Below are 19,982 nucleotides of genomic sequence, written 5' to 3' on the forward strand. Positions count from 1 at the left end.
CCAAAACCATGGCCAGTAATTTGCTGCTACCAACCTCTGCTCCTCTGGGGTTTTTCACCAGGTTTTTAGAACCTGGCTACAGGGATTTGATCTCTTTTAGCCACAGAAACACAAGTAAGGTTGGCCACTGATGTTGGGCAATAAGGCCTGGTTTGTAGTGCATAGAAATGTATTTTTCTGACTTTTTTCTAACCTTTTATTTTTTGTGAAATACTCAGTAATTTCATAATACAGTATTTTTAAACCATAAAAGCATCAAAGCAATGACATCTTTGCATAGAGACACAGGTGTCTGCATACCTTTGGGCTTCCCGTGCTTTAATTGTGAGGCCAAAAACTGCTGAACCGGATATTGAGTTTCTGCTCGCACCTTCACGCGCGACCACTCCTCCACGTGACGGGAGACGATTGAAATGCGTGCCTGTAGCTTTAAGAGGAGGGGGCGTGTCGTTGGTGGGGCGGTCCCTGGCATTTGAATATACAGTAGTTCAGCGGGGCTGGAGTCGGATTGCGTCGGATGTTTTTCGATTTGGGAGTTGAACGCAGCGGGACGTGGAGGCTGCGTCCGTCGCTAATGCTCATCATCCAGGCCTGCGTTTAACATTTGAATGCTATCGCTCCGCTAGGAAGGCGTTTTCTCCGCCGCATGCGACCACGCAGGAGACTGAACCGCTCGCCGCCGTCAGTATGGACTTGCACATTCTGGACCACAGGCTACGGGTCACCAGCATATCCAAGAACGGGCTGGTGAATTTCACACACCCCCTGATTAAACTGATATTTCTCCGGAATAGGACACGGTAAGAAGACGCATCGGTCGGGCTCAGGTGTTTGTGTTCCCCTTTGCGAGCCTGGTAATCCGTCCAGTACGTGCCCCCGTTCATTCACTGGGTGGCCGAGCCATTATTGGGGTGTTTGCCTGTGCATGTCCTGCTCTGCCTCCGTGAATGGCACACTGCAGTGCATGTAGCTGTAGGTAATTAACAACAGTTTATGGCCGATAGTTAACGTTTGCAAAAGTGCACATCAGCCAAAATAAACAATTATTTATGCATGTATTGGTGAAATGGAGATATGATTGCATTCGATGGTGTATTTGCACAAACATCTGCAGCAGCTTATTCAACACGTGCATTGTCACACATTAACACGCATTTATTTTTGTAGTCCTGCAAAATGCACCCATGAATGCCTTTAATGCATGCTGCCTCTCCTGAACATAGGGCCAGCGTTTACCAAACATCTTAAAAAGCACGCAGTGCACCTCCATTGTATTTTTGTGGGACCTTGTATCTCCACCACAAACTCAACCCTTGACCCCCTTTACCCAAAAACACCATCCAGTTTGCAAGTTTGGATCTCATGTTGGCGTTAGTACCAGTTTTCAGTTAATCCCTGGATATCCTCTCATTGTTATGTAATTGTTTATTGCTGTCTGCCCCACATATGCATGGTTAGAAGAAGAGCTCAGCATCTGTCTTCGAGCTGCCTATGATACAGGCCGGGCAGTGGCTCGGCTACTGCCCTCATGTCAAGTTACAAGTTGTAAGCAAATGTCAGGGAAGATTTTCCTCCTCTGATCGCCTTTGTGCTCTGTGTCGTCTGAAGTATAGATACCACACTGTCCTCAAGGATTTGCGCATCGTAAGCATCCTATGAGTATCAGCAACAGAACATCCCTTTAATAATCAGTTTACTGGGCAGCAGGATGAGCCCATGTCTGCGTGAACAGGTCGTGATTTTGCAAAATATTTGTCCATTACTCGTCAAGCGGGATAGTATAATGAGATTGAAGTCTTGCATATTTGTCTGTCAAACACTAAACATTCATTCAGGGCTTGCTGTGTCCACCAGCACTCATTTGCCACAGAGTATTGGCCAATAGAGTATGTTTGGACATGTCCATGCCAGGCACACTGTGTCATGATGAATTAACACCCTATGAACTACTCTATTGAGTAAATACCTAGTCACGGAGTGTGAGTAATACACAGATGTACTGCTGTTGCATCAGTGTTTCTGAGGTACAGCCCAACAGGTTTGTGATGAGTAACTGTAAATGATGAAGAACTGCATCCAGACTCACAGTCAGGGTCTTATTTCAAAAGTGTAAGCCGACATGTTCATGTGAACAGACTGTGAAGAATCCAGCGCCTGGCAAACAAAGCAAACCAGGCCGAGCCCTGAATGATCCAGAAAATGCATGCAGGCCACACTTCCTTGGATTAGCGAGCCTGATTTTCAGTGTTTTGTTGCGCATGCTTTGGAGTTATGACATCACACTGTGGTGTGGATGTATTTTGACTTGTTTTTCCTGTTCCTTTTCTGGTGCAGGTTTTTTTTTGTCGTTTTCTTTTTCTTCCTCTGGTCAAACTACACACAATGCAGATTGGGGAGTGGTGGACAAGACCGAGTTCATGGAAACCCAAAACAATCGAGGAGCAAAAACAAGCCTGATTGCCTCGGTTGGCTTTGGACGTCTCCCTCTTTCAGGCCCCTGCTATTCATTAGAGAACAACTCCCAGAGAATGTGCGCAAAGTGAGCAGAATTTTAAGGAGGTAGTCACTTCTAGGAACCAGGCTTATCCCAAAATGTGAGAAGGTAGATTTCCTCCAGCGTCGTCCAACACAGCTGAGGCATTAAGACACCTGTGGTGCTGCAGAGGATGAATCGAGGCTGTCTTGTCTGGAATGAAAAGCCCATGTTTGATGAGGCACAGCTTGCCTTCTGTCAGTGACACTGTTCATCTGTGAAGGTCAGCTGTGTTTATAGTTGTTGAGACTTTGTGTCATTGAGAGGGTGAAGATATAAGGAAAGTGAAATGGCCTCAAAAGTTTATAGGCTTAAGAATGAGAGTGGGAATGTGTGTGTGCATGTGCATCCTCGTGCACTTTTGCAAAAACTGTATGCATGAAAACACAGAAGGATGTGAATGAACCTCTGAATAAATATGAACCGCGGGCGTGCAAGCAGGTAGCTTGTAGTGTTCTATTGTTCCTGTTTTGTTTGGAGTTTATGGGCGTGGTAATAAGCAAAGACCAGTATCAGCACAACATATCGGCCTCACTGTACTGTGGATGCAGCCCTGCAGGCTCCCCACAGTCCTCCTTTCTTCTCTTTGGCGGCTCACTAACGAGAGCATGGTTTGGAACAGTGCCTCAGCTGAGCCAGAAACCCAGTGGGGAGTTTTCCACTTGTCTGCTTCAGTGATCTGTCATGGTTGGGGCTCTCACTCCCCTTGTTTACACAAGGCTGCCCCCCCCCAACCCACCACCACCACCCCACCCCATTGTTCTGAAAAAAAGAGGAGCCTGTGAGAACGCTATAGATCTGTTTGTAGGAAGCTGCGATGGTAGCAGACAGCTTTGGTCGCTCTCTGGCGATGGGGCTGCGATAGCTCGAGGCCGACTCCTCGCACTTCAGCAACATCAGCTTGCTCTGCTCTTATCATGTTTTCTCAGCTGGAGCATCAGTTGCAGAAAGTGCACCACCACCAGCCCTCGCTCCCTCGCCGCTGCTACCACCCGTTGGTTTGTGCAGCAGGATCAAAGTCCAGACTCTTGTGTACTTGGTTTTCATCTTCCCCACTAGGCCGCTCCCTCGCTACCTGTTGCTTCCTCATCTCTTTCAGTGATTTTCCGTCTCCTCCTTTTCATGTTACCTCATGCCTCGATAGAAGGAGTTTGTTTTTCAAGCCCATCGCCACCAGTGATCGCAGGCGATGTGGCGCTGGTGCAGAGTGCTGTGCAAACATGTTTGATTAGCCGATTAATCATCGAGTCTGTGAAACGTCCAAAGATGTTCACACGGCCCAAATCAGCCAAGAGTCCAAAACCAAGCAGAATATTCAAATTACAGTGATATAAAACTGAGAAAAGCAGCTAAAACCTAAACCTGCACGTTAAAGCTAAACATGCCTTTTTAGTTTAAGACGTGTGTATGAAAAATGGTTTGGGGTTGAGCAGCTGCAACTGTGCTTCTTCAGAAGTGTTTGTTGGATGGCCATGGCCTCCGACATCAACGGGCTGTGTCCGACCCTTTCTCTTCAAAACCGACGGTGCGGCAGCTCACAACGCATCTCGCACAGTGATTGGCCAGTTCTGTGGAGGGAGGAAGGAACCGGGGTTTGAACTTCTCTCTCTGCCCCCCCCTGTTCTTGACACAGTATTTTGTGTCACTTTTCACGTAAACAGCCAAGAGCAACGCTATCAGTATGTTCCAGGAGAGACTCGCCGTTATCTCCATGTTTGAATGACACCATGTCTCCCTCCTCTCTGCGATGGAGGGCTTTTCATTCTGCCTCCGTGTGTGGCTGTTCAGGGCAACTATGAACACATTTGATTGACACCAGGGTCGGACAACACGTCGTACAAACTAGTTCTGTTTGAGCATAGCCCGACCTTTGCATCCTGTGCTCGCTTTTGGCTCAATCTGTCCTCTGCTTGTCTGCTTTTCCGTTTATGTGTTGATGTGGATGTAAGGGAAGATGTAGTGTACAGGCAGAAATGCATTTATTCTACTAAGTGATGCATGACAATATCTTACTTATTAAACACACCGTCAGGCGAATGGATTTTCCAGAGTGTTTGTCAGTATGCTGTAACGAAGCTTAGGTGAGGCACCTTATCGGCCTCATCTGTGCTTCACAAACAGGAAGCCAAACAAGCACAGATGGATTTCCCTCTGGTGGCCTGACAACACACGACCAATGCATCGTGGAGTCTTGTTTGCCTTGCAGGTGTAGCCTCCGTTCTCTTCCCCCGAAAGCACAGCACATGTGATAAAGCTCCACGCCGGATCATTCTCGCTTGCAGGATAGACGCTTGGCATGGACTACCTGCAGGAAACTGCGAGTCGGGGAAGGTGAAGGGTCAACAGGAAATGAGGGAGGTATTATAACACAATGGGCTGGCTCAGCTCGCCGGCACAGCTGACAGTTAGTGTTACAGTGTGCGCTCTCTGTCTCTTTGTCTCTCTGTGGGGTGATTGTCCCATCTCATGGCAGGGATTACTTTTTGCTGAGTCAGGAGTTTGCCGGTCTCTCTCAGGCCTGCGCTGTAATAGCCTCAGCTGACTGATAAGCAGAGGAAGAGGAAGGTGTATCTCCGATGAGACGTTTTAAGAAAACAGGAATATGTAGCGCTTCCTTTGTGGGGACTTAAAGACCGCAAAGAGAGGTCATCCGAGCAGAAACTGCTCATATCATCTTCACCGACAGTGAAAAAGCCTAATAACTTTTTGAGCCTTCCGCAACTTTCCCACTCTTAAGTTTCCCCTGTCCAAACTTGTTGCTGCATCAAATTCAGAATAAGCGAATATTTACAAAAATCAATGAATATGTATTGTCTTTGTGGCGTTTTTATTGAGTGTATGTCGGCAAATGATCACATTCTGTTTTGTTTGTCTCACACAGCATCCCCGTGTGTTTTGAATCGGGGTTGCACAAAGTTTAATCTCTGTGTATTTTGATTTTTATCTTGAAATTGTGCAAAACTCCTCATCCTTTTAACTTCCCTTGGAAATTTTTCCTAAACAGCCCTGAGGAGTTTGAGCTGAGAGTGTGCTGAAAGCTCACAGTGAAAGCCTGCAGTCTGGGCTGGCCGGTGAAGATTGCCCGCCGGTTAGTGATGTCAAAGTCGCAATTGATGTCCAAATGAACAAGTCCCGAGTTACCCAATAATCAGTTCTGCCTGCCTGCGGCTCACCTGATGATTCAGTTCTGTCCCAGTCTCCATGATTTGCTGTTACACATACCAAATATATTTGTTTGGACTCAAAACAAGAGGAATTTATCCCATCCAGATAGTTGATGTTGAAGTATACTGGCCTCAAAAGCTAATGTAAGGCAGGAAGATGTGTATGTTTCCTCAACCTGTATCACATCCCATGGATCTTTACTTATTGCTGTATTTGTTTTCACAAAGGCAGCATTCAATAGAACTGAGCACTGTGGCCAGACCGAGCAGCAGCCTTTGAAAGCAAATACTTCTGGCTCCAAGCCTGATGAAGATGCAAATACTGGAGACAGAAAGTATGATAAATGGCAAGTCAAGGAATTTAGATGTTCTGAGATCCCAAATAGCAACAGCATGATGCCAGCTGATCTTTTTTTTCCTGTCTTTTCTCTGTAAATATTTAACCTCAGTGGGCTGTATCAGGTGGCAAAATGGCATTGCCTTTTCAAATATTTAACCAAAGCAGCTCTTTTTTTAGAGGGAGGTAGAAGACTGTGGATGGTTGAAGGCCTGCAAAATGCAGACCTGAGTGGTGCTGGCGAAGAGGTGTTTCAGCATACACTTGTATACACTTGACTTTCACAGCCGATGCGTACATACACTCCTGTGAATTCTGAAACTTGCATATCATCACATTTGGAGCGGTGTTGCCCGGCCTTTCCTTGAACCTAGCAGTTGGTAGCTGAAGCAGTGCCCCAGTTTGCTGTTCGTTGTAGACAAAGGAGGGATGCTGGTGTGACGCTCAGCCTGGGCTCGCTCTAATGGACTGACAGCCTGTCCTGAAACCTGCTTGAATTTCGGCGAACCCCCAATTCTAACATACGAATAACGCTGTTCCATCCCTCCCTCTCTCCTTCCTCTCTCCTCTTTATCTTCTGCCTTTCATGTTTTCTCAACTTCCAACTGCACGCCTCTCTCCATCTGTGCTCCTTCTCTCGTTTCAGGTGCAAGTTTTTTAGTCTGACAGAGACGCCGGAGAACTACACGGTCGTCCTTGACGAGGAAGGATTCAAAGGTAAGTCACCCTGGGGCGCACACACATCTTTCATCGCTTTCACCAGACAGGGGTTTGTCCTTCCGCTATTTCGACCGATATATATAGCATGAACTACACACTCTGCACTTGTCTTTGTAATCGAGTTTTTGGCAGCTGGAATATGAGTGTGCCCTAGCTTAACATCAAGACATGCACTGGTTAACGTCATCCAAACAACGATTTAGGGAAGCTACTGCCAGTTTGAAATTTGGAAACTTAAAGGGGAACTACTTATTTACACATCAAGGTCAGCTTTCTAGTCTAGGGGTGAACTTTTCAGCCGGTGAAAGCTGTTGTATAATTTCTTCTGTGGCTCTGGAGGAGCGTTCTCAAGCCCCCGGTGACATCAGCGCCGCCATCACCGTGTGGGCATCACAAACAGGGGGTGTGGAGTTTTACAGACATACTGTATGCATTTACCAGACAGGGCAGGTCTCAGAAAGATGCTATGGATTTGCACTATGTATGTAGGATATTCTTGAGCTTGGAAATCCTGTTCTGTTGCATTTGTTGAGTTTTTTTTTTTTTTTTTTTTAAATATTTGAGTTTGCCAGCTTTATTGAAATCGTAAAATATTTCTCCTAAAATTCTTGTTTTTTCTACTTCATTTTTAATTTTCTTAAATATCTCACCATTGTCTACTCTCTTTTTTTTTTATATTTATCAGCTGTGAGTCACTCTCAGTCTGAATTTAGCACGGATAGTAACTAGTATGAAGTCTTGAATTTGGTTGCAGCATGAGACTTGTTGTTTTACCAGTCTAACGTTACTTCCTTCCTTCTTTGTTCCCTTCACAGACCTCATGAGGTAGAACAGGGTGCATGCAACCGTTCACTGGAGGAAAATAAAGCAGCCCGAGAACCAAAGTCCATGCAAAAATTAGTCTTGTCAGCTTAAATGAAGTAGAGTTCCAAGTTTTTGAGCTGCCCTCAAAAATTGAGGTTAGATTTGGTCGGTGGATGTGAGAGTTTATCTGCGTGCAGCCTGACTGACAAAGGTCCAGTGCAGCTTCACAGAAAAACTTTATTAACTCTAATTAAGCAATTTGTCAGGACTTGAGTGCATTTTAACCCGAACAGTGCAGCCAGATTTCTCACAGATAGGAATTTCTTGGTGGGCTTTGTGGGTGTGCTGGAGATGGACTTGATGGGTGATCAATAACTTTAGCAAACATTTTTAGATCGGAACGTCTCAAATTTCAGCTATAATTTCCTTTTGAAATAGTTTTGAATTTAAAATGTTCATGTTTTCTAAAGGTAAGCAAGACAGTTGAAGCAATTTGGACTTTTTAAGGCACCACGTTGGGCTTTTATTATTTTTTTGTAATACATTTTATGCTCTGAACAATTGTTAGATCAATCAAAAGATAACTGAATTAAAATAAAATGTTATTTCTTAGTTTAGCCCTATATCCATGTTTTGCCTCTGGAGTGTAACCTTCAGTCTGACTACACTCCTGGGACGCAGTGAGCAGTGTAACTTTCAGTCAGCCAGCCATTTTTGTCAGGCCCTCTTGCACAGATGTAGCTGTTAAAGGCATTCATCGCCTCCAGGTGCTCTGTTTCTCTGCCCGTCTCCTTTGCTCTCCTTCTGACTGAGGGCCTATTTTAGGAGGTGAAAGCTGGTGCAGCGAAGCCACAAGGGGCTGTCTGTGACAAATTATGGCAACCAGAACAGTGGCTCTTTTGAAGGGGAGTAACGTAAAAGATGAGGAGTCTTCACTGCAGGAGGAAGATGCCATTTGGTAATAGTTTTAGTTAGCCGAATGGTGACGAGACCATAGCTAGAAAGTTTTGTGCCTCCTCTGAGGCTTTGAATAGAGACAAATCTCCAACGTGCAAAGAAAGCCTTCTCTCCTCCTCAGCGTTCATAGGTTCTTTGCTCTGTATGCAAAGTGTATGCACTGTGCTCTGTGTATGAAGAGTTAAAAAGCTTTATGTAGCGTTTAGACCCCTTTTTAAGTGCCACTCATAAAAGGCTGGAGTGCACATCTCTGGAAGTCTTCACCCCACTATCCCTTTCTTTCAGCTCCTTGTTTACTTCCTGGTTAGACACCTGTTTCCCATGTAGCTTCCAGCTTCCACTCGGGTCTTGTTTTGGGACAAAGAGTGAAATATCCTGCTATTCCATGTTGGCCCAGAGACTCGGGTCGTTCCAGCTAGGCCTGAGGGGTGACCCCGTTTGAACTCTGACCCTTCTTTAACACCACTAGGAGCCGGGCTGCTGAGTGCATTAATTTGTTGGTGTCAGGTCACACTCTACAGCAAAGTATGTTGTGGTGGCGTAGGCGCTGATGGCCTCTCCTGGGCATACGTTTTACCCGTGTCGCTGTGAGGTTTAAATAGTAGGGGCGTTTTGGGTGACAGGTGGTGAGGGGCAGGAAGTGTGTGTATGTTAATACTGAGCTGCAAACAAGAGGAAGTTGTTACTTCAAGCTGCCTCACAGTTCACACCTTCATGCCGCTGCTGATTTGGCTGCTGTGGAGCACTGTTGTCTTGTTTTGCTTTGAACGCTCACATATAATGCAAAGTTTGGTCCCGGCAGTGTTTGCATTGGTGATTTCAAAGTCCTTTTCCATTAATCTTTTGAAGCATTTTGCCTTCCTCCTTTGTTAACCAAGTTCAGATGTGCTCAACATGCTCCGTCACTCACACAGTTTGGGAAGTTTTGCACCTGCAGAATCAGCTCTGCCTAATGGGAACATCTATTTGTTTTCTTATTATTACGGCGGTTCCACCATTTTATTTATTTTTTTGCAAAAGTGGTTGTTTATTAAATATAAGTGAGTATATTAAGAACAGTTCTTCTTTTGTAAAGTAAGGGAGTTAACCACCCATGTGGTCATTTGAATTGCATCCAACATTTCCCATAATGCAACCCAGTAGCATTTATCATCAGACCTTCCATGAACCTAGTTTATAATGCACGTGTTCTGTGAAATATTTGACATCTTAAGCCTTTTCTCAGAACCCCTCCAGAGCTACAGAATTCATTATGCAGCTGTTGTTGTGGGTTGAGTCGTTCCCTCTATCACATATTAACTGACCTTTATGTGCAAAGATGGGTCAGAGTTCCCCTTTAAACAGCATCTAAATCACCGTCTTTTAATAAGTACGTGGGACCTGTTGCACCTTGAAATGCAGTCACTGAAATTCTGTTGAAACAGTCATTTTTTTGTTTTTTGCCCCGCAAATGACCAGATCACAGCTAACTGAGTGTGTTCTCTGTGACACATTAGCATAAAGTCATGCATACTGTGTGTATGCCCGCTGACTCACTGGCCAACTTTTCTGCTCTTGACCGCACTCAGAGCTCCGGCCCTCAGAGCATCTCAAGGTAGAGAGCTCCATCTGGCTGCCGCTCAACGTGGTCTCCAATGGCAACGCCTCCAGCAGCTCACAGGCTGTTGGAGTGACCAAGATCGCCAAGTCGGTCATCGCCCCTCTGGCCCAGCAGCATGTCTCCGTCTTCATGCTCTCCACTTATCAGACCGACTTTATCCTGGTGAGTCCCATCTGCTTTAGTCTTTTTTACTTTCCCAGCTCCACTTTATTCCACTCCAGCGCTCACAACTGTCTTGTTAAAATGAAAGAGGCACCCGACGCTGTTCACTGTTGTATAATTTAGAGATGTCTGGAGCAATTTTTCAAACTCCCTAAATCTATAAGAACTCCACACCTCTAATCTCGCAGCAAAGCCTTTCACCTCCTGAGCTCTGCCAGACAAAAGGAGCCGCAGCGTCCGCATTTTGTCCACTCACCAGTTTGGCAGCAAAGGAAGAATTAATTCCCGACAGAGCTGAGGGCAGTGAAAAGTTAGTTGATGTATTACATGTGAAAGTGTTAAGTGTGCAAAAATAGATGACACCTTGACAGACGTTCGTGTCAGCAAGTATATCAATGTTCGACATGCTGGGTGAGCTCAAATAGCCCCTGAAAGTGAGTCAGTGTGGAGCCCTGAAACGACACCAAGTATACTGAAATACCGCAAGTGAACTCATTGTAGACTATATATACATAAACAGAGTGTTGGTGGAGGAGTTTGCTCTAAAACCGTCTATATGTATGTTCCACATCAATGCTGCGTAGGTGAGAGAGAAAGACCTGTCGGTAGTCATCAGCACTCTGGAGGAGGAGTTCAATATCTACAAGGAGGTGGGAGGAGAGTCTGTCCCCGTGCATCGTCTGGATGTTTCCAACGGCCTCCAGAAGAACGGCAAAGAAGGTAGAGGTCACGGTCCTGTTTAGTATGCACCATGTATCCCTCAGGTATGGATCGAGCTTAGTTAAAAGTTAAGATCCCCTAGCACCACCTTCAGGTTCTTTGTGCAAAGTGTAAAGACTGTCACATACAGAGGAGGCGATCTTGAACACAGTCGCAGGTCACAAAACAGACATGCGAGTGAACCATTCATCACTGCTTTTTCTCTGGGATTGAAGGGGTAATTCGTGTGGAAGTGCGGCTTCATGGCTTAAATGTTGTTTCTGCAGAAGACTTATATTGGAACTTAATGAACTAAAAGTGTAAAAGCAGCTCTTAAAAATACAAGTCTTAAAAAGCTGTCATGCGTACAGTAGAGTACACACTGTGCAGTGCACTGTACTTTAAACACTGTGGCAGTTATACATGTTGGTGTCATGTTTGGACAAAGAGCATGAATCACTTTTCTGCAGAAGTTGCTCAAGGCTCTACTGCAGCCACTGAAGTCAGCGTAGCCACTCAAGAAACAACACACTGTGCATACGCCAATTTGAAATTATAAGCGTGTGTTTCTCCTGAAAAAATGCAACTCTACATGTGTGTGTCAAATAGGCATCGGGTTTTGCTGCATTGTCCTGTGGACAATGCTCTTATTTCAAAAGCTCTTATTTATTCGTGAAAATAATTATTTCAAAAGCTCTTATTTATTCGTGGAAACACCTTTAGGAGAAAAAAATAGAGCTTAAAAATCTCCTCAAAATAACAAGGTTTTTATTTTTGTTTTGTTTTTTAGAAATGGCCCTGAGGGTAAAAAAAAAATAAAAATACTTCAACTGAAAAGATTAATATATCAAAGAAACAGTAGTGCTTGTCAGTAGTTCTGTTTCGGTCATGATTTAAACCCTGTGTGCTACGATGAAGAATGAAATTAAATATGTATTTAGAGCAAGAGGTACCTGCCGTTCAGGGACACCTGTTGTGCTGAACAAAGCCATGTTTGACTTGAACAAACATCACAGTATATGACATGAAACAATGCAAACATAAAGGAACGCTTGAACCTCTTAGAACGACTGCGTCCTTTACAGGAAGTTGTTTTTACATCACTGTAAGTACAGGACATGCTGTACGTTCAGGGCGGAACATGCTGAAAAAACGTGTCCAACGTCTCACATCTTTGCATCTCGAGGATGTCGGGGCTTTGTGTCAACATCTAATAATAACAGAGGTTTTTTTTTTTTCTGTGTGAACTCTACTCAGACTAGTCTGAAAACTTTTCACCCACCAGCTATGCTGTTTTGTTTTGCAAAATGCAAACAGCACTGACACACTGTGGGCACAGTGGTGACCTAATTGCAGCTCTCATTTCTCTACTTTCATCTGCAAGACTGAAGGAGAAGATAAAGATAAAGTTGAGAAAACTTGGCAGGCATTGAAAGAGAGTTAGGCGATTCAGTTTCTCAATAACTCCTTTTCTACTGTGGTCTCTCAAATGATTGAACATGGGTTCAACTTTAAGGCACAGAATAGACTTAATCATCTAGATGGAGGTTTTTAAGCCTCCCCGGGGTGGGGCGCAGGAGTTGAAGGGGTGTTGGAGGATGACACGCAAAGACACTGCATGAGGTGCAAGAGACGTGTGCACGCAGGTGTTAGTTACTGTCGTTCTGACCATTAATTTGGCCCACTGATCGACCTCCTCAGCAGTTGAATTCATTCAGGAAATGAAGGTACTTTAAAATCCTTCGCACCACCTTCATGCATTCATTCATTCTGACTGCGTCAAATCTGAACACAGAGATGATTCACATATTTTTAGATTCAGTGTTGTGTGACTCACATGGCAATTATGGATCCACAAATCCTCTTACAAACCAGAGGAAGACATTCCTGCCCAAGAATCAGCATGTTTTTTTTTTCTTTTTATTCAACATTTTTCAGCTGTGTTTGGGCTTGTAATCAAATTCAAACTCAAAATGTTCTTCGCTAAAGCTTTGTAAAACTAGAAAAAGTGTAAGTTGATTTGCTCCGATAACGGGTAGAGAGATTGTTACTTTTTCTATCATCAGTAAATGAGTGAACACAGTGTACATGCATTTGAGACAGAAATACAGTTTACATCAGGGACCGGGGGATCTTCACATGCACTAAAAAGTATGTATGTTATAGTAAAAATACATATGTTGAAATGTCTCAAAAGGTATTTTATTCAATAGAAAAATATAAGACAGATGTCATGTTAAAGAACACACAGTACCTCTATTGCAGACTACAGACTAACACTGTCCACACTGTTTCAGCCATCCAGCCTACAGTTCACCCGGTGCTGATCCCCCAGAACCAGTTCTGTGTCATGTCTCTAGACCCGGACACACTGCCGTCCATCGCTACCACGCTCATTGACGTCCTCTTTTATTCCAACAGGTGAGACGCTCCCTGGCTCATGCCACTGTAATACCTCTCTGCAACACAAGGTGGCAGCACATGATTCAAACTAAGACACCAGCTCACTGCCTTATAATAATGATAAATAATAACGTTTTAAACATAGCAGATAGGCCACACAGATAATTATTTCACATCAGTTTAATGGAAACTTTAGTTTTAGACTGACCATTTGTCTATAAAAATATATATGTTTTAAAAAATGGAGGATTATTGTGCAGACGATATTCCAAACAAGGCTTTTGTTTGCCTCTTGCTTTTCCTTTTTTTCTCCTTTTAGAATCAGTAATATTTTTTGTGACTTCATGTATTATTATAATATAAATTGCCTCCTTAAAATCAATGCTGCTGACTGCCTTTGACTCACTGAACGCGGCTCCTCCTCCCCTCTAGTCCTAAAGAGGATGCACAGCCGTCTCCCAGCCAGGACTTGGACTGCATCAAGTTCTTCTCCTTCTCCCTCATCGATCGCTACATCTCGCTGGTGATGGACACAGAGGCCCAGAGACTGTAAGGATTCTTGATTTCTCACACTGACCCAACCCACCCTTGACGCCATTATGATGCACAATTAAAATGCAGGAATGGCATGAGAAAATAAACACACAACAATTTTAGGTCTTCTTACAACAACTCGTGTGTATCGCTTGGTAGAAATCAGTGTTTGATCTTTGTGCTGCAGGTTTCCTGCTGATCTTCTCTTCACCAGCTCCTCCGGGGAGCTTTGGAGAATGGTTCGTATAGGAGGACAACCTCTGGGCTTTGGTAAGGCCACTGCCTTTTGAATACCTCACAATTTTGTCATTCACTCTATAGACAGTTCAGACCGCGTCAGGCATATGATACAGTCCCACCTGCTTCTGGAACTGCTGGGATTAATCAGGTGGTTTTAGTGTCTGACAGATGGCGTAAATCGTATGCAGATGATCTGACTCTGACCGAATATGTTAAAAATCTAAAGAAAGTCTGCATGCCTGTCAGTCAGACATAGCAAGCTAACGATCTCTCCGTTCCTATAAAAACTTAAAAAAAGCTTTAAAGCAACATCTTTAAAACACTTGAGTGTAACATGTGACAGACATGCTGTGTGAAATTATATGAAATACTCTGTGGGTCTGAAAAATACACCTAAAATATTGTTTTTCCAACGTGTACAGTAATTGCAGCTGTATTTATCTTTACTGGGTTTTTTTTTAGCTTTAATCTCGATAGAGATGATTTAAAAAAAAATGTTTTCAGTGTATTTCTCCCCCGCTCTCTCTGTGGCTTGTAGATGAGTGTGGTATAGTGGCCCAGATATCTCAGCCGCTGGCTGACAGCGACATCTCGGCCTATTACATAAGCACCTTCAGCTTCGACCATGCTCTGGTGAGTCCAACACCATTCTGCCTTTATTTACGCCTCCACCCTTGTTGCCATCGAAGTCGAAACTTGAAACCCAATGCATTTGTGACTCAAATAATGAGTACTTTTAGGGCTGCTGTTTTAAAGGTTTCAGGTTTGGTTCCTTTTTGTGAGTGTGGGAGATATAGACAGGCAACAATCAAGCGTACAGTATTTCACATCAAAAAGCACTCCTGTGAAGTTCAATCCTGAAGAATGCTTAAGATTGATGAAGAGTGATTCCAGATCAGTTTGAGGGTGTTCCTACTGATCCAAGTATGTTTATGAACTTCAGAGCAGAAATTATATGCAGTTGAAATTAATCGAATCATTTTGCACCTGTATGATTTTTAAAACCCTATAATTTAGATATGCATTTGTTCCTCAATCAGTTTATCATTTGGTCTCATTTTGACTTTCTGCCTAAATCATGCCTGTTTGGAGTCTGACTTTGACCAGACAAATTTGGAAAACCATCAGTTTGTTGAGAGTTTTTAACACGTAGCCCAATGTGAACATCTTTTCCAGCAAGAAACAGTTGAAATAACGGAGTGTGTATTTGCAGCCCGGCTGTTGCCACCAGGTGATGTAGTATACAGAGCGACAAAATCCACATAGGGAGAAGTTGGGGGTGGATGAATGGGACCAGGATTCGAGTCTCATGTGAAACCAAAAATCAGTGCTGACTTTTTTTTAAGCCTTGGATGACTTTTCGCTTAGGTTTAGGCACCAAAGCTAAGTGGTCAGATAGCATTGTTCGCTACGTACACATGGATGCTAATATAAGATGCCGATGCTGTTGGAATATCCATATTAAACAGTGTCTTTGAGGTGTGTTTTCCTATATACCACACAGTTGTGTTGAATGCATCTGCGTCTGTCTGCCAACTTAGTCAGCAACTCCTGCCATGACAATTACCAAGAAAAGTTTATCTGGGTCATTTGTTTGTCATTACCCAGAAGCTTATCGCAGAATGTTTGCCACCGTGTGAATCAGCAAAGCCAAATTTCCCTCTTGTATCACTGTGATGGATGCATTGTATACAAGCGTCCTTCCGCTGCCAATTAAGAGTGTAGAAGGCTTTCATCTCTTCAAATGATCACACCTGGGTTGTGTATGACTGTTTTGTGATTTGTGTGTATTGGTTTCATCTTGACTCTCTGACTGTTGCTGTTGACTGAGTGACTTTTTAGTCACTACACCCTAACACTTTACATTTGTGGGTTCCTCAAAACAAATTGGGGAAAACACAAACAGAGTGAACTATAAAACCCTTCAGTTCACTGGTGATGAACTACGTCATGCGTCTCCTATCGCTGCTGTCTTTCTGCTCTCACTCCTCTTTGCATCACCATGCGAAGTACTCATGCAGCCCAAATAGCTGGGCTGCTTTATCGGCCTAGTCACCAAATACTGACTGAAGACGAACAAACAGAGGAGTGAACAAAGGTGAACCCTGTTGGGTATTCTACATGTATTAATTTTTACACTCCTACCTCAGGAATGTTTCTGAAATGAGTGTTTAACTCACTTTCATAGCTGCATTATGGAATCTACTATATCATTGAGCTCAACCGTAAAGCGACTTAGTCATAGGAAGTCATTGATATGTAATTCTACACTTACCAGAACCTTGTAAACCAGAGTGGGATTGGTGTCAACCACACAGCGGCCTAATAATAGCAAATTCCATTGATAAAAATGAAACTAGCAGTGACACCTCACACTCTTCTGCTTGTGAGCTTCTGTTAACTGTCTTACTCCCAAGCTGCATTGCCTTAGCTTTAGCTGTTTGTATGTTGAAACACATACAACCCAGATTCCAAATGTAAATATCTGCTTATTCTGTATGTGATGCCAGCAGCATGTTTCAAGCAAGGTTGATTGGTAACAGATGATACTATCATGATTGGGTATGAAAGGAGCATCCTCGAAAGGCTCAGTTGTTCACAAGCGAGGATGGAGCGAGGTTCACCACTTTGTGAACACATGATTGTATAAACAGTTCATCTGCAAATGATTGCATTCTGTTTTTGTTCTACACTGCGTCTCGACTTTTTTGGAATTGGGGTTGTACATATACATTAGGTCCTCTTAATCAGTAGCAATAGTTCAATTCAGACCTATTTAATGTCATCAGAAACTGTCGAGAAAAATGTCCGGTTAAAGCTTGTGAGATGATTGCATCATGAAACTTAACCGTCAAACACTGCAAGAATTTTAAAATGCAACTCTCAGATTAGAAAATCTGGATTCTTCAAATCGTCAGCTCTGTAGTTGGTGTTGATGGATAAGAGGAAGAATGAATAGGACGGAAGTCATTTAGAAAGCTCTTGAGTAGTCGCAGTAACGGAAGTCCTGACATGGAACAGAACAAAGATACGTCACTAGAACATGTGAAAGAACATGTGCATATGGGATGATGGGAGGTCACTGTCTGGCTCATATTCCAGTGAATTAGTCAGAATCTTCTTTATCTTGATTGAAGTCTAGGGGAAATTCCACTTGTCGCCAATGAATTCATGGAAACTGCTGTATGAGAGAGATACACAGGATGGAATTACGTTCAATAGAATGGAGAGATTTTCATTGCTATGCAGACAACACCCACTTCTACATAGCTGTTCGTCCTGATCAAAGCCTGAGTGGTAGGACATGTTTACTGGATTGTCATCAGGGATGTACAGCAAGTCTGTAGCCGGGCTTCCATCTAATTGTTGAGCAAATTTGAAGTGGACTTTTCGCAATGTCGGGAAAAAGTAAAAGAAAAGCAAGTGAGGCACGTTTCTGTGCGTTTACTGGTTTGGAAGAAATAAACTAGGCTATGCAAAGCGGAGGTAGTAGAGCAAGTAGAGGTTGCAAATTGGAAACAAAACCAGTCAGTAAGCCACCAAGAAGATGAAGAAACAAAACCAGCTCTTCAGTACTTGGTCTCAGTTGTGCAACTTATTATTTAGTAATTATTCTTTCATGTCAGGTTGTATTGGTCATGTTTCATGCTGTCTGGACACAACAACAAAGAAGTGCAGTGGTTCTAATGCAATGGGAAACTACTTCTTCTTGTTGTTCTTCTGACGTGCAAACAAAAACTGAGAAGGTTTTTTTGAAATTTGCCTTTTCCATTAACCTTTTCTATTACGGTACTTCAAAATGGCCAGAAGCACATCTCCAAATGAAGACTAATGGTGCTCCATGTCGGCTGGATGTGTAAATAGGCAGCTGTTTGCTGACACGTTCGCCTTATCAACTTTATAAAGTGATAGTATGTCAGTGTTGTGTTTGGAGCCTGTTCTGCTGCCCCCGTGTGGCAAAAAAAAAAAAAAAAAAAACTAATACTGCTTCCTCCACTGTTTCCTAGGTCCCTGAGGAGGACATAGTGAGTGTGACAGACATGCTCCAGCATCAGAGGAAAGAACCAGCCACTAGTTGATTTGTGGAGTCCTGTCTGAGCTGGACCATCCTGGCTCAGTGTGCCGCCCCACTGTCCAGTTCCAGTGGCCAGGGGTGGCAGGCACCAGCAAAGGATGCTGACCCTGTGCCTAGACTAGCACTGCAGCGCCAGCAGTATTAACTACTACGAACTTGCCATGACCACCAGAAGCGCTTCTCTATGGTGTGCACACAGTTTGTCCGTGGGGCCTCCTGTCTTACCTATCTAACGGCAGGATGCACTGAGTCCCAGGAGGCCCACAAGCGCACACATGCACATCAAAATGCACACTCACTCCTGAACACACACACACACACACACATTCACAATCACAAAGTCAGAGTCATATAGGAACATGTATGATAGACTCTCTTTCGCTCCAGTCTTGAGGGGTATGGTCTGTTTTTGGATGTATACAGCAGACCACGCTCACATACGTTTCACCAGTGCTATAAACACGCAACTTAGTCTTCCAGTAGCGTTTCGATCATAACGCCATGTGTCTAAACAACCGTTTTTGTTGTTTGTTTGTTTGTTTGTTTTGTTTTTGTTGTAGGCCATTCGCAAGAGTTGCAGTCGTCCTCCTTGCGAATCTGAAAGCGTGAAGCTTGAAATGTAAAGCGGGCGTGAGAATGTTGCTCTTACAATAATCTTCACGCAACTGAGAATTTCTTTTTTTTTGACGACAGGGCTTACTCGTTGTGATTTGAGAAAAATGTGCAAGTTGTACTTGTATATTAAAACTACTACAAAGGCTGCCAAGCAGGGCCGTAGGCTTGGTGAGTTTCTTCTTTAACAGGTCAGCATTTCTTAACCATAGTATTACCCAAGGTCAATAACACTATGTCTTATTCTTTTGTTATTTGCACAGCTAACTTTTAAATTTAGCTAATATCACTTAGATATTTCCTTTGGTACAACTACATTTTGTACTATTTGAAGTAAAAGTATTCGGTAAACATTTGTAATTTTTGTGCTGCTTCATTCAATAAAGATTATTGAAAATAAGTGCTCGTGCTTGACTGCTTGATGTGAGCCAGTTCAGCTCTGAGGCATGAATGCAGGCTCGTGTTCTCATGTTCTAACAAATATCGACTGCCTCATGGGAGATTTTGAGACGTGATCTGCCCGTCAGTCATCATTCATGACTCAACCACGTATATGAAGTTAGGATGTTATTTATGGTTTTAACAGGAATGGAACAAGTGAGATGTTAGGATAATGATGACTTTCTGGCAACTTCCCCGTAGTGGTTGGTCTGCTTTAAAAGGAAGTCCTGGAGCCACCACCTCAAAAGTGTCATCACCTTTGGTTTTGAGTCTGGTTTCTCAATCCTAGCAAATAAGGCAGCTGTGATGTTGGGCCTAACTGAAGATGAAAGAAAATCTCAACCACTACCACCGAAACTAGTATATGGATGTCATGGCTTCGATGAAATTATTTAACAGTTATTTAAAAACCATCACTTTGTTCATGCTCTGAGGCTGAAATGAAATGTATAACTGAATATCGTCTGCGTAGAAATGAGATGCACTTTTAAAGTAAGTGATCGGTTGAAGGGGAAGCACGTACAAGGCAAACAAAACTCAAGTTTACATGGGTCGAAATTGCAGAGATACCAGAAGAGAGAGACTAAAGGATGATTTCACACTCGCCATCATGACACTGACTGTTGGAGAGAAACCGAAGAAGAACTCAACATGGCTGTCACCTCTAACTGGCAGGAAATACTACAGGTGGGGGTTGTAGG

At 43.4% G+C, this 19,982-nt stretch overlaps 1 protein-coding gene across 1 annotated transcript; it reads left to right on the plus strand.

The window, feature by feature from the left end:
- The first annotated feature begins 521 nt into the window (after positions 1-521).
- On the plus strand, positions 522-19,234 carry castor1 (cytosolic arginine sensor for mTORC1 subunit 1). Its single transcript, XM_041937908.1, has 9 exons — positions 522-800; positions 6,681-6,751; positions 10,084-10,277; positions 10,862-10,997; positions 13,274-13,397; positions 13,812-13,928; positions 14,101-14,183; positions 14,692-14,786; positions 18,161-19,234. The coding sequence occupies exons 1-9, from the start codon at positions 688-690 to the stop codon at positions 18,230-18,232; spliced, it is 1,005 nt and encodes a 334-aa protein (XP_041793842.1). The 5' UTR covers positions 522-687; the 3' UTR covers positions 18,233-19,234.
- Positions 19,235-19,982: the final 748 nt, after the last annotated feature.

The sequence above is a fragment of the Chelmon rostratus genome, chromosome 5 (assembly GCF_017976325.1).
Source record: "Chelmon rostratus isolate fCheRos1 chromosome 5, fCheRos1.pri, whole genome shotgun sequence".
NCBI lineage: Eukaryota > Metazoa > Chordata > Actinopteri > Chaetodontiformes > Chaetodontidae > Chelmon > Chelmon rostratus.